The 13,274-nt window shown below is 36.2% G+C and overlaps 1 protein-coding gene across 2 annotated transcripts in view; it reads right to left on the bottom strand.

Moving 5' to 3' along the window:
- The window catches only part of AOX4 (aldehyde oxidase 4), a 106,263-nt gene that overhangs the window by 54,050 nt on the left and 38,939 nt on the right, over nt 1-13,274 (bottom strand). For both annotated transcript variants that reach the window (XM_007494592.3, NM_001291668.1), the window contains exons 14-19: nt 12,005-12,189; nt 6,624-6,786; nt 4,920-5,009; nt 3,873-4,042; nt 1,501-1,615; nt 141-263 (exon numbers count right to left, since the gene is read on the bottom strand). In XM_007494592.3, the coding sequence (XP_007494654.1) occupies nt 141-263; nt 1,501-1,615; nt 3,873-4,042; nt 4,920-5,009; nt 6,624-6,786; nt 12,005-12,189 (846 nt within the window). The remainder of the gene's footprint in view (nt 1-140; nt 264-1,500; nt 1,616-3,872; nt 4,043-4,919; nt 5,010-6,623; nt 6,787-12,004; nt 12,190-13,274) is intronic.

Below are 13,274 nucleotides of genomic sequence, written 5' to 3'. Positions count from 1 at the left end.
GATTCACATGCTACTTTAGAACTGTACAAATGATACAGAATGGCTAGGTTAAGCCTGAAAAAGACAAGCTTGTGAATTAGTGTGCTCACTTCTGAGAAAACTTCCATCATATTTATAAGAACAGGAAATAATGTGATTACCTCTATGGTTATTATCCTTGGTTCTACATCCTCATAAGTAATCTTCACTTTCTCAGCTGCTTGCCTTGCATGGGCATGTGTATCTGCGGCCACAGAACAGATAATCTGCCCCACGCAAATCACCTGTAACAGAATCAGATATTTTCTATCAATCCATGAGAAAGTGGAGGCTATGTCCTGGTCAAAATAAATTGTATACTCTGCCAATAGGAATTTATCTAATTTCTCATAAAATACAGGATAGCTAGATAGTATAGTATATAGAGTGTCGGGCCTCAAATAAAGGAGTTCAAATCCGACATCAGGCCCTTAGTAGTTGGGTGACCTTGGGCAAGGTACTTAACCTCTGTTTGCCTCAGTTTCCTCTGAAGGAAATAAAGGGAATGAAGGGAAATAAAGGATTATAGTTTATATAGTTATATTATAGTGTATATTATATGTACTATATTATCTATTATATGCTATATTATATATATAATAAAGGATTACAAAGTAAAATAAGGATTATAATAACACCTTCCTCCCAAGGTTTTTATGAGGGTCAAATGACACAGTGCTTGGCACATAGTAAGCATTATAGAAATTTTAGCTGCTGTTATTGTTATTATTATTACTGCTACCTCCCAGGTTTTTAAAATACTTAAATATTTTTTGTAGCCAGAACATAGTAAATGGTACATAAATTTTAGCTATATTATTCCTTATTCCTAGAAATAAAATTACAGTTCATAAATTCATTAATGACAGCTATCACCTAATAAAACCTCATCATTTTACATCATTTTACAAGTGAGAAAAATCATATCTAGAATGATGAAGAGTCTTGTTTATAGGCATCCAATGGGAAGGACCAGAAGCATGCTTGGAATGCAAATTCTACTCCAAATTCAATGCTTTTTCCACTGGCTTACACTTATCTACAAAAAGTATTTCATTTCCCTCCATTATTTTGTTGGGTTCTCACAACTCAGTGAGTCAGGTAGCAACAATATTATCATATCCATTTTCGGCTGAGGAAATGGATTCTTAGAGAGATAAAGTAAATTTTCTAAGGTTACACAGCTGATAAGTGAATGAATAAACAAACGAATAAATAAAACCTGTATAACGTGCTTACTATAAGCAAAGCATTATACTAAGCAGGGGATACAAATAGAAAAGTAAGATTTTCTGTTGTGCTGCAGTTTGGACTCACACATGGGTCTTCTGCCATTTAGTATCTAAACAAGTATCTACATGGTCAAAGAAACCAGTTACTATTCTGGACATCTGAGGGAAGAAAATTAGAATAGTAAATCATACATCAATAAAAATTAATTAATTATCAAACTTCACAAAAATCCTGGAATGAATAGCCCACCTCATCTTCTGCATATAATATCTCTCCTTCATGGTTATTTTCTCCTGGGACATCTTTGGCAGTTATCACATCAACGACACCTGGAAATTTAAGGGCCTCTGAAATATCGATTGACCTTGAGAGGAAAATATTAGAATTAAGAATTATAAATAATGAATTGTGAAGCCATGACCTCGACCTTAAGATTGACTTGAAGATGTGGGCTAATGACTTTTTCTCATTGTGGAAACTGCAGTCTTGAAAATGACCAGGAAAGAGACCTGAGTGCAAAATGGTCATTTAACCCTTACACAAGGTTTGTAGTGTAGCAATTCATAGTAGCTGCTTCTTCCTGGCCTAAAGGCAAGATGTTATGCTCAGGCCTGGAGCTCTGAAAATGCAATCTGACTTTCTTTCTTTCTTTTTTTTTTTAAACCCCTACCTTCAGTCTTGGAGTCAATACTATGTATTGGCTCCAAGGCAGAAGAGTGGTAAGGGTTAGGCAATGGGGGTCAAGTGACTTGCCCAGGGTCACACAGCTAGGAAGTGTCTGAGACCAGATTTGAACTCCGGACCTCCCGTCTCTAGGCCTGGCTCTCAATCCACTGAGATACCCAGCTGCCCACTGACTTTGTTTCTTTAAACACAATAGTTTTATTAAAGTTTGAGAGCTAGGATTTGGGTAAGGATGGTGGGCTAAGAATTTCCCTAATCTTATACCCTCTATGTGTCCCAGAGCTCTCTGACCAACAAAAATCTTGAGCAAAGCTGAAGCTATTCTTTCTTCCTCTCTGCCTAATTTCAACCCCTTCTGTCTAGCTACCTGGTCTGAGCCCACCAATAAAAAGTCTTTGAAGAAATACAGGTCTTGTAGCTTGACAGGATCTAGTGACCTGACTGATCAGATCACCAAAAGTTCAGGTTGAAGGTTGCAGAGGTATGGTAGCAGGTCAGATTGAGAAAGATGGTAATGGTAGTCATCTATGGGATTCAAAGATGTCTCAGGAGGCCGATTTGCTGATTGGGAGTCCAACAAAAACAGCAGGAACAACAGGATCAGTTTAGAGAGTCCAAAGCCAGACTAGAGTGAGAGCTCAGTCCAACAGCTGTCAGGCTCACATCCTTGCTCTCTCCCCCTCCTCCTCATAGTTAACTGTTCCAGACCCCTGTTCCAGCATTCCAAATTCTCCTCCAGCCCATTCTGCCTCCTGCCTTCCAAGCAAACCTGATTTCCTCACTCTTCCACACATCATTTCTTTCTGCATTTCATTGCTTCGTGAGTCATGAAAGTCAGTCTGCCTCTCCCAGTGACTGAAGTGGTAGGGACCCTTTTGAGAAATTTAATTAGAGTGGCATCAAAAAAAGAAGGGTCTGCTTTCTGTCTACACTTTTGAAGAAGTCCATTAGTGGACCAAACTAAGATCACTGTTTAGCTAAAATATAAATAACATATTTAGTATGGAACCTTTGCAGTCTAAAGGACCTTGCTTCATAAAAATATGTCCTTTTCAGCTACTGACACTCCTTCCAAAACTGGCTCTAATTTTGGACCTTTCCAAATCCTCCCTTTATTTGCCCAATTCCTGATGTTGGCCTATTTGTACTTAATTTCTAACCCACAGCTATACAAGAACTGATATATAAAAAGCAAGCTATGTATAGGATGAATAGGAAATAATAGAGGGAAGGCACTGGAATTTAGAGAGGTTAGGGACAGCTTTTGTAAAAAGTTGAATTTTAATTGAGACTAAGATGAAATCATAGTGGGGAGAGGGGAATGGGGCTCAGGTAGGCATGTGCTGGTAAACATTTCACAGCTGCTCTTATCAAATATGTATTTACAGACTACTTTTAAATTCAATCTGCAGTATTAGCATTTTTCCATTACCTTAAGTCCACAAGCCACAAAGCAATAAATCAAACCCAGATTTGTATCATTTGTAATTTCTCAAATGTAAGTGTTCCTTCTATAAATTTTATTATCATCTTACAAGATCTAAGAAAAGTTGGCTCTGGCACATATCTAGGTGCAATGGGTTTAGAGAATTACATGGTTGCTGAACTTAATTATACTACATTTTAAGTGATTCTGAATCAGCAAGAGAAACTACAGTAGGCTTATGAGATCACGCATAATGTAATGTTATATCCTTAGGGCCATTATGTTATCCTTCCAACACACTATGTATGCCCTCTCCTCTCTCTTCTACCCCATTGATTTGTATCAGTATTGAGCAGATATTAGAATTCTTGAGTGATAGAACTTATTATTCTTATATTAATAAGTTAATTATGTTATTGGATGAATTACAAATGCATAAAAAGATTCCATCATAGAACCAAGGATCCATTTTTATCAGAAACTTGGTAAAATTTCTTTTTTCTTTACTCACAAGATTTTTGCATGTGCTCTGGTACTGGTCACCACAGCCAGGTGAAGTTCTTTGTCCACTTGGGGTATGTCATCATAGTAGACAGCCTCCCCGGTGGCATGTTTAATCCCTGACTGATGCATGACTGGATGTCCAACTGGATCTTGGGGAGATTGGTGGGGATCTACACACTGTTAATGAAAAAAGCAAATCTATCCACCATTAGACATTTTTATTCACTAAAAATTCAAAATCATAACCAATATTTCTGAGCCATTAATTCCAGAAAGGAAAAAAAAATTCAGAGGCATTAGCCTACTATATGTCCTTCTCAAAATATCAGATGTTTGTTTATAGGCACTTCCTATGCACTAAGCAAGGTACTGAACATTTATACTTTAGTTGTATCCTACAGAATGCACACATCTGGAAATTATTTAGTATCCTTTATACAGTAACACATAATAAGAGCTAATAGTCATATAATGCTTTGAGGTTTCCAAAAATGTTCTATATACAGTGTTCCTAATTCTTAGTGACATTTAAAAATTAATACCTATTGAAGGTATTAAATTTATTGATATCATATATAGTATATGAATATATTGTATTATATATACTATTATAGCATTATATTCCTATATATACTATATATGTAGTATATGTAATATCATATATTAATTCAAAGAATATATGGCTGTTCTGAGAGGGCTTAAAGTAAAAGAGTGAAGAGGGTGGTGTGAGATTAATCAGAGCAAGCTTCTCAGAGGAGATGAGATTTGCTTCTGATTTTAAGTATGGAATGTTTAAAAGAATAAAGAGAATATTTTTGGTGTTATGTATCAAAATATAAATTTGGTTAAATTCCCTTAGGTAAAGACAGGGAGTCAGGACTGAGAAAGTCTCATGAAGATAACAGGGAATGGATCCACTTGGCTCCATTAGAGTCCCTAACAGGAAAAGTGCTTGCTGAAAATGGGGAGAGGGAATGGAGAATGCCTGTTGCCTGACAGCCTCAAGAGTATGTCTGGCTTTCTCTCTACTTTCCAATTAAATAAAGCCACCAACCTGGAACATTTCTCTTCCCTCTGGAATCTTGATGGGAAAATCTTCTAGAGCACTAATGGAAGTTTCTGGGATATCTGGGTATCTTTGTTCCTGAAAAAGAAGGGAAAAAAAGATTCTTTTACATTTAAATGGTTTATAAAAATCATGGATTAAAAGTGTAGCTTTGAAAGTGACATTTGTCATTTATTCCCAAGACCTTAGTTACCTGCTCTGCTATGAAATATCCATTGGTTGAAATGAAAGAACAAAATTTTTGACAATAAAAGAACTTTGGGCAGAGGTCCAATGCGGGTAGACCTGGTGGTACCTGTCACCAGCCACAGTACCCCTTCCTAACCAGCTGGACAAGAAACCATATTGATTTAATTGAACATGAGAAGTTATAGGTAACTAAATATGAATTTGAAATCAGTCCCTTAAAAAAACCTTTCCATCCTATCTTTCAAAAAAATCTTGATGTAGTAATGAAGCAAAACAAGCCTCCTAGTTTGATTTGCCTCCTTGATCCTCTTCGATTCCTGTCATCTTATCTGACTCCATATGGCATTTCAATGCAATGATCATTTATTGAGTGTCTGATAGGTTTCAGACCCTATGCTATGCCCTGGGAATATAACTAAAAATAACAATAGCAATGGATATTTAAATACCACTTTAAAATTTACCAAATCTATTTACATGTCTTATCTCACCCAATCTTCAGAGCAATCCTATGTAAAAAGTGGCACAAGTATTATTCTTATCTCCATTTTAGAAATAAGGAAACTGAGGGTCAGAGACACTAAGTAATTTGTCTTTTTAAAAGTATATGTTTTATTCTGAACTTAAAACACCAAATGATAAATACTTATCGTTGTCATTGTCTAGTTGTTCAGTCATGTACAGCTCATTGTCATCTCATGGACCATAGCTATTCATGGGGTTTTCTTGACAGATACTGGAATGGATCTTTTTGTCAAATGATGAATGGTTAAGTGACTAAGTGACTTGCCCAAGGTCACATAGCTAGCAAATATCTGAAGTTAGATTTTTAATTCAGATCTTCCTGACTCCAGGCCCACCCATTCTATTCATTGAGCCACCTACCTGCCTCCTTCCATACACGCAGTAGAACTCAAAAAGAGGATTCTATTTTAAACCACGAATCTCATTTCCTACCACTTGCTCTTTTTTCTTATTATATAAAAATTTTACATTTACATTGGAGATTGAACCCTTGGCTCTCCTTCCTTCTGAATTTTTTTTTACTCTCTTTTAAAAATATGTTATAATGGCCCTCCTTTGGCAAGGGGAAGAGTACATTTGCTAACCCACCTCTAACATTTAAAATGGGAAAAGGAAAGAAAAAATGAATAAATAAACTTAGACAAGTAAAATGAACTAAAAGTCACCATATCCAAAAATGTATATTTTCTCCATTGCACCCATCATATCTCTCTCTTAGGAGGAAAGTAACATGCTTTGTTAGAGGGTTTTTTTTCCTTTTATTTTGTTTATAAGTTGTTGTTTTTTTCAGATTACATGTCATAACAATTATCAATAATCACTTTTACCACTGTAAAATGACCTAATAATATAAATAATATTGTCTGGGGGTTAAAAAATCTTAAAGAAGACTGTTACAGAAAAAAAATCTTTCAGAGATTTGACTCACAAAGTATATACAAATATCAATGAATTTCTAAATAGAATGAAACAGCTTACCAGCTCATGCAGTTCTTTTTTCACGCTGAGATAGAATATGAAGAAGAAACTGGTCGTCAGGGTTTTTTTATATTTCACCGTGGCTCCAGCTGTGGTAGGTAGAATAAAAATCTCTTCCAGCACCATTCTGATCCCGTCTCTCAACATTTCATCATTCCATTGTCTTGATGCAAAGAGTGGACATAATTACCATGATTTATTATTTGCAAGGGCAACTAGGTGGCACAGTGGATTAGAGTATCAGGCTTGAAGTCAGGAAGACTTATCTTCCTAACTTCAAATCTGGCCTCAGACACTTATTGGCTGTGTAAAGCTGAGCAAAGCACTTAATCCTGCTTGCCTCAGTTTCTTCAACTGAAACATGAGCTGGAAAAGGAATGGCAAACCACTCTAATAGCTTGGCTAGTAAAACCCCAAATGGAGTCACAAAGAGTGGAATGTGACTGAAACAACTAAACAGCATTATCAAATTATTAGCAACCTGTACCATATTGTTTATAAGAATAAACTCATTTCCATTTTCAGTGTCCCCAAAAGAAGCATTTTAACATGCCAAAAAGTTAAGAGACCGTGCCAAGCAACTAATTTGTTACTGAGGAGTCTATTTATGGTAAAATAAGTTGTATTAGTATATAGTAGGAAGAAAGGTTAGGTAAAGGAGGTCATCAGAACTAGAGATCATTATTATACATTTCCTCACTTCATTGTTAAAGTATAATCTTTATCTTCAAGTCACAGATTCTGTGCTTTTATTTTCATTAAAAATACCTGCTATGTAGCATAATACTAACAGCCATTTGTCCTTAAAAATGTCAGCCATATTGGAGCACTTGATTTTTGCAAAAGAAAAATGCATAATATATTGAAGTTTGACAAGTTTTTGTCACAAGATAATCAATAAACCTTTCAGAGTTATAAAAGATGCTCATTTTCACTAGCAATCTCATTATAAAGTATTTTAAAGATTATACTGCTGAGACACCTTGTTTGTGGACAATTTAACCAACTTGATAGTCTTCTACAATGTCATGTATTTCCACCTCCAACTTCTTTGCCTTAATGGCAACTATAAGGTTTCTCCTACCACTAATATGTGATCCTCAGAATAATTCTGGGAGATAGATGTTATTATTTACAAATAAGGAAACTGAACCTGAGAAGTTAAGTGACTTGCAGTCATACAGCTAGAATGCAGTCAATAAATAATTCAATCACTGAACTTTATATGTGAGTGGGATAGTGCAGATATTTCTGTGGAAAGAAGAAGCACAATTACTTTTACCTTTTATGGTTCTTTAATGACCTCTACTAATGGCCTCTTCTTCCTTCCCAAATGACATGTATGAAAAGTCATAAGTATATCTCTATAACCTTATCCTGGACTCTTCAAAATTCTAGACAAACCAACAGCTCTATTAAAGGCTGTGCTTACACAGTTTTCTGTAAACATGTTTGTTTTTTTGTTATTAAAATAATCTTGTGGAGAACATATATTCTAATTTCAGCCACAGGCCAGGTAGTCATGTGTAATCTTCCCTTTAATGTTTTCCTCACAAAAAAAAGGCTATTTAAATATTTCATTTTTTAAACTAGAACCTAGTATATATTATGATCTGAGAAATAATAGAAACAAAGTATTCATCGCCAAACTTTCCATATTTTATAATTTGTCCCAAAATTGTGTCTTCAGAATTTTCATAATGCTTTCAACATACCTTTCTGATGACAAAGGTCATTTTTTAGCTTATCATAGTTTTCCATGTGTAATATTAATTATTTTTATAAGGGAAGAACAATTATTTCCCCAATTGAAATGTGACTTTTTTCCTTTAATTTCTAAATTAAAAAAAAAACTCAGAGGCTTCTAATCACTGATCATTAAGTTTAGTGAAATTTTGCAAAATAACCCTACTAAGTAGATATCACAGTTTTGATTTCACCAAGTGGCTGTTGAAGGGCTTGAACTGGGAGAAATATTAGTTCTTCAATTTATTTGGTTTTTTGCTCATTTGCCTTATGGATGTAATCTCCAGTATGTGAGAAACTTGAAGTTATCTCTTAAGTGAATTATTTATTTTATGAAGATCTGGAAATTAATTGGGATTTTTTTTTTGTGGGGGAGAAATGTTTCCCCCTTTTGGTCACCAAGAACAATTTGATTTTAAACTCAAAAAGTCTCTTTCCCAGGCTATAAAAGTGAGTTGGATCCTCCCTTCTTTTGTCTGGAGGGTTTTACAGTTGGGTGTAGATTTATTCCTTGCTTGTCTGTGGGTTAGAATTCCTTAAGTAATGTGGTCAGTTAGGCAGTCACTATGTTGGGAAGAGTGAGCTGTGCAGCCATTCTAGTTGGCAGTTAATAGTCTGTAGACCTGCTTCTTCCCTGATTTAGGTCTAAGTTCATTTTCTGTGTGACTCTTCTCCATTAAAAGATGTTCTGGGAAGGGATTTATCTATATCTATTGATCCATCCATCTATCTATCTATATCTAAAGAGAGAGAGAAAAAGAGACAGAGACAGAGAGATAGAGAGAGAGACAGAGACAGAGACAGAGACAGAGACAGAGACAGAGACAGAGACAGAGACAGAGAGACTTGAAAGATAGAAAGTCAGCTTTTTGACTCTCCCAGCTCTCCTGACCAGCTGCCTAGCTGTTCAATCCCTTTGGTCTCTCTCTAGCCCAACTAATTGCTTAGTTGCTCATGCTTAAGCTTCTGTTTTCTCTGGCCCAGCCTGGCTGCCTGACTGTTCACACTCACATCCCACTCTCATCTCAATTGCTACACCTCCTTTCCATCTTCTGCCCCACTCAAGTTCTGTGGTATCTGTTCAGACTGTGAGAGTCCATGGCTAAATATATTTTCTTGAGTGGCAGATTAATATATTGATATTTTAAAATTAAAACTACAGTTTCCCAAAAACTTTATTCATTATAAAGATTAATTTAGAGCTAAATTATATAATCCATTAATATATTTAACTAGGCAAATAGGAAATGCAGGATGCTGGAAACAAAGGAGTGAGAGTTTCTCTCTCAAAGCATCATGAAATTACCATTCTTCTCTCAAGATATTATAAGGGACTTTCTTCTATTGGTAGAGACTGATTTCTCAATGCCCTGTGCTTATATAAAATATGAAGTGGATTTGGTGAGAATCGAAGAGAAGAGAGATTTAGGTTTTTTTATGATTAAAACTATTTTTAGAGAGTGATTTTATGTAATAATATCAATTTATTGATTAGGATAGTGTGAAGATGGGATTAACTCTCCCCTGTCTATTTTAGATTTAATCACCAGAAGTGTATACAACCCATTTTATCCTAAAGTAGGGGAGGTCTGTGACCCACTCATGCAAAAGAGGGTGATGAATCAGAAAGGACTGACTCTCTCCTGGGCAGTCCTAAGCAAAGCTAAAGCTACAATTGGTCCATATAAAGTGGAAGGAATGCATAGGAAGTGATGCAAAGAAGCATCTTTAAAAGCAGTGGCATCTTCCTGTGAGGGCAGTTCTTTGGAGTTCAGAGTTGGAGTTGGAGTGGGAGTTTGAATTGGAGGCTGGTGAAGATCTGCTTCATGGACATGAAACTCTTAAATTTGGTGAGTGTTCTTGAATCTCTCCCTTTGAACTACCATGTGGGTGAGTGAAAAAGCTGACTTCTTTCCTGACTTTCTGGAGAGACAAGCCTCCAGAAAGGCCTTCCTTTTGGAGAAGCCTCATGGCTGGAACCTTTGTTTAGTTTATCTCTGCCCCCCCCCCTTTCTGGGGCCTCTGCCTGGTTCAAACTGGGGCAGAGTAATTATACTCTCTCTCTCTCTCTCTCTCTCTCTCTCTCTCTCTCTCTCTCTCTCTCTCTCTCTCTCTCTCTCTCTCACACACACACACACACACACACACACACACACATTACCTTTGGCTTTCACTCTTTCTCCTTTTTGTAAATAAATTGCCATAAAAGTCATTCTGACTTGAGTAATATATTTTCAGTGACAACATTTTTATACATTTAATCCAACCTTTAATTTTTAACCCTTACACTAGCATTATCCAGTTAAGTAAGTGATAGTTCAGTGGCCCCCTCAAAATGGTCAAAGAACTTGAAACTCCATCAGGCACCTCTATATATAGTTTTAGGAGCTCTCCTATTCAGCTCTTTCCCTGAAAATTCCAAAACATCTCTAATTGGTAAATAGATAATTAGGAGGTGGTTCATCAAAATATCTACCCTTCCTCATCCCCATGTGATGAAGGTCACATAAGAAAGAAGAGGATCTTTGTCTCACTTTTCCATTAACCAAATTTTGTTAAAAGGGAGACATACAATGGAATGGCCAGTGCAAAGAAAATGTAAAAAGCAGTCTCCGACCCAGAACTGAGACACAGGAACATACAAAAAAATCTCTTTAACCTATGGCCCTTAAAATAAATTAATATAGTATATGAAAAACAAATTCCCACAAGTTCAGATTTCTAGCTTCAAGAAAAGATTACTATTTCAATCTTTTTTAGATCACTGAAGGGAGAGAAGACTATAAAAAGTTAAAATGAGAAGAACTGATCACTATCCCATCTCTATCCTCTGCTTGTTACACTAGAGACTTTGGGAAATTTTCCCCTTGGATGAAATCTGGACATTTCTCTCTTTCTCTGAGGGCCTAAATTACTTTGCTCCTAATGGGAAAGTGCCTCATATTTTTAGATGTGGAAATAGAGACTCAGTTAAGTTAAACATATTGTTTGGTTCCCCTTAGTTTTAAGTAGGAAATCCAAGGCACATGAAGCAATTAGAGCATAATGTGTAAGGCAGAGTGAGCATACAATAAGCATTTATATACTATTTCAGGCCTTGTACTAAGTACTTTACAAATATTTTATTCTCACAATAACCCTAAAGATAGATGCAAACAGAAGTTAAAAAATTTTTCCCAGTCACACAACTAATAAATATTTGGCCCTGGATTTGAACTCAGGTCCTTATTACTTCCAGTCACATTTATCCACTTTATCCAACTTAGTACCCTGTCTCTTGTGACATGCTATCTCCCACCTCTAACTCTTTGTCCTTCATGTTCTCCATGCCTGAAATGAAGGTCCATCTCCCTTTTCCCACTTAGAATGCATCTTTTTGAGAACCAATTGAGAAAGAATTCTCATCAGAAAGTTAACCACTAAATCATGATTTTTCTGTTGGCTATTACAACTTACAAAGATACATAGAGAAGTGACAACCTATTAATGAAGGAAATGAATGACCCCTAGCACACTGAAGTACAATATGATAATTCAAGTATTGCATTAATGATAGAAGATACATGCAGCTATTTTAAAAAGAGCTATTGTTTTAAATTCAGAAATTATCATTTACCCCAAATATTTCAACATACCTCCCAATGAGCTGCTTACAGGTTTTACTTGCTGAGACTGTGGTAGGGCCAACACTTCCAAAGAACAGCTTAAGGTCCTGAATAATGTTTGTACCTTCTTCAAAATGAACACTCATTCCAGCATTAACAATTGCAAAGGCATTTTCCATTCTCTGTGCTTGTCGATAGGAAAATACAAATTCCCACTAAAAGAGAAAAGCTCTGAACTGTTATACTATGGCATGGGAAGCATGTAGAATGAAGAAATGGTCCATTATTCTCCCTATTTTTAGTGTTCAGGACATAATTTCATTCTGAATTCTTATGCTGCAGGAAATCAAGCAAAGGAGTTTCATTGTAAGAGACTTACTCAATGAAAGAAACTAAAACATTTGATGTGGGCTGACAGTGGACAGTAAGGGGTAATATTAGTAATGGGACCCTCACACTCTGGAATCTTATATTTCTCACTAGTTAGCAGTTAGATTGTTCATTTACCCACTCTGTGTACTAGACCTGTAACATTCTATACTAGGTACCAGTTTTGTACCTACTTTGTTTTATTAATTGCTTATATTATTGTTAGAAATCACTAATTACCTATAGTGGTCCTACAGTGTTCTGCATACCATCCCCCTCCCACCATGCTTTCATTCTAGAAAGGCAGCAGGACTTGTCCCGTGTTGACAAATGATGGCAAGGTTGCTAATGGAGGAACATGGGACCTGCTCACTAGGGGATGTAGCATTAGAGAAGAATTCCCCCATCTTGTGCATGTTCCTTATTCCCTATGGCAACAAACCCCAAAACATACCTCCATCTGAGTTTGGAAAGGGAGATGCTAAGCTCCCAGACTTCAATAAATATGCCAACCCTGACCCACAGATTGTGGAAGATGCCATTCTACAGTGGAAGCTGCTATTCTACAATGGAAGTTGCTACTCTATAACAGAACTGTTACTCCATAGTATCAGCTTCAGCGGCTACTCTACTAGCCCCTGGGCTTAATCATTATCCATAAGGCTACCTGATTAGCCCCAGACTATTCCATCAGCTGTTAGGCTATTATACCACCAAAAACCACTTCTTCAAATAAAAGTCTTTTCTTACTTCTGGATTGAGTGGAATTTGATTCTCCCATTCTTGGGGTCAGACCCTGCTATAAACTGGAGCATATTTTTTCCCACATCACATTCTCATTTTATCTGGATGTTATTGTAAGAGTCATTAGATGAAGTGATGGCAATTGTCTCTTACCAATGAGTATATCCTACATATATCAGTGGCATTG

This window comes from Monodelphis domestica, chromosome 4 (genome assembly GCF_027887165.1).
Source record: "Monodelphis domestica isolate mMonDom1 chromosome 4, mMonDom1.pri, whole genome shotgun sequence".
NCBI classification, from domain to species: Eukaryota; Metazoa; Chordata; class Mammalia; order Didelphimorphia; family Didelphidae; genus Monodelphis; species Monodelphis domestica.
This window is presented reverse-complemented; position numbering and strand designations above follow the sequence as displayed.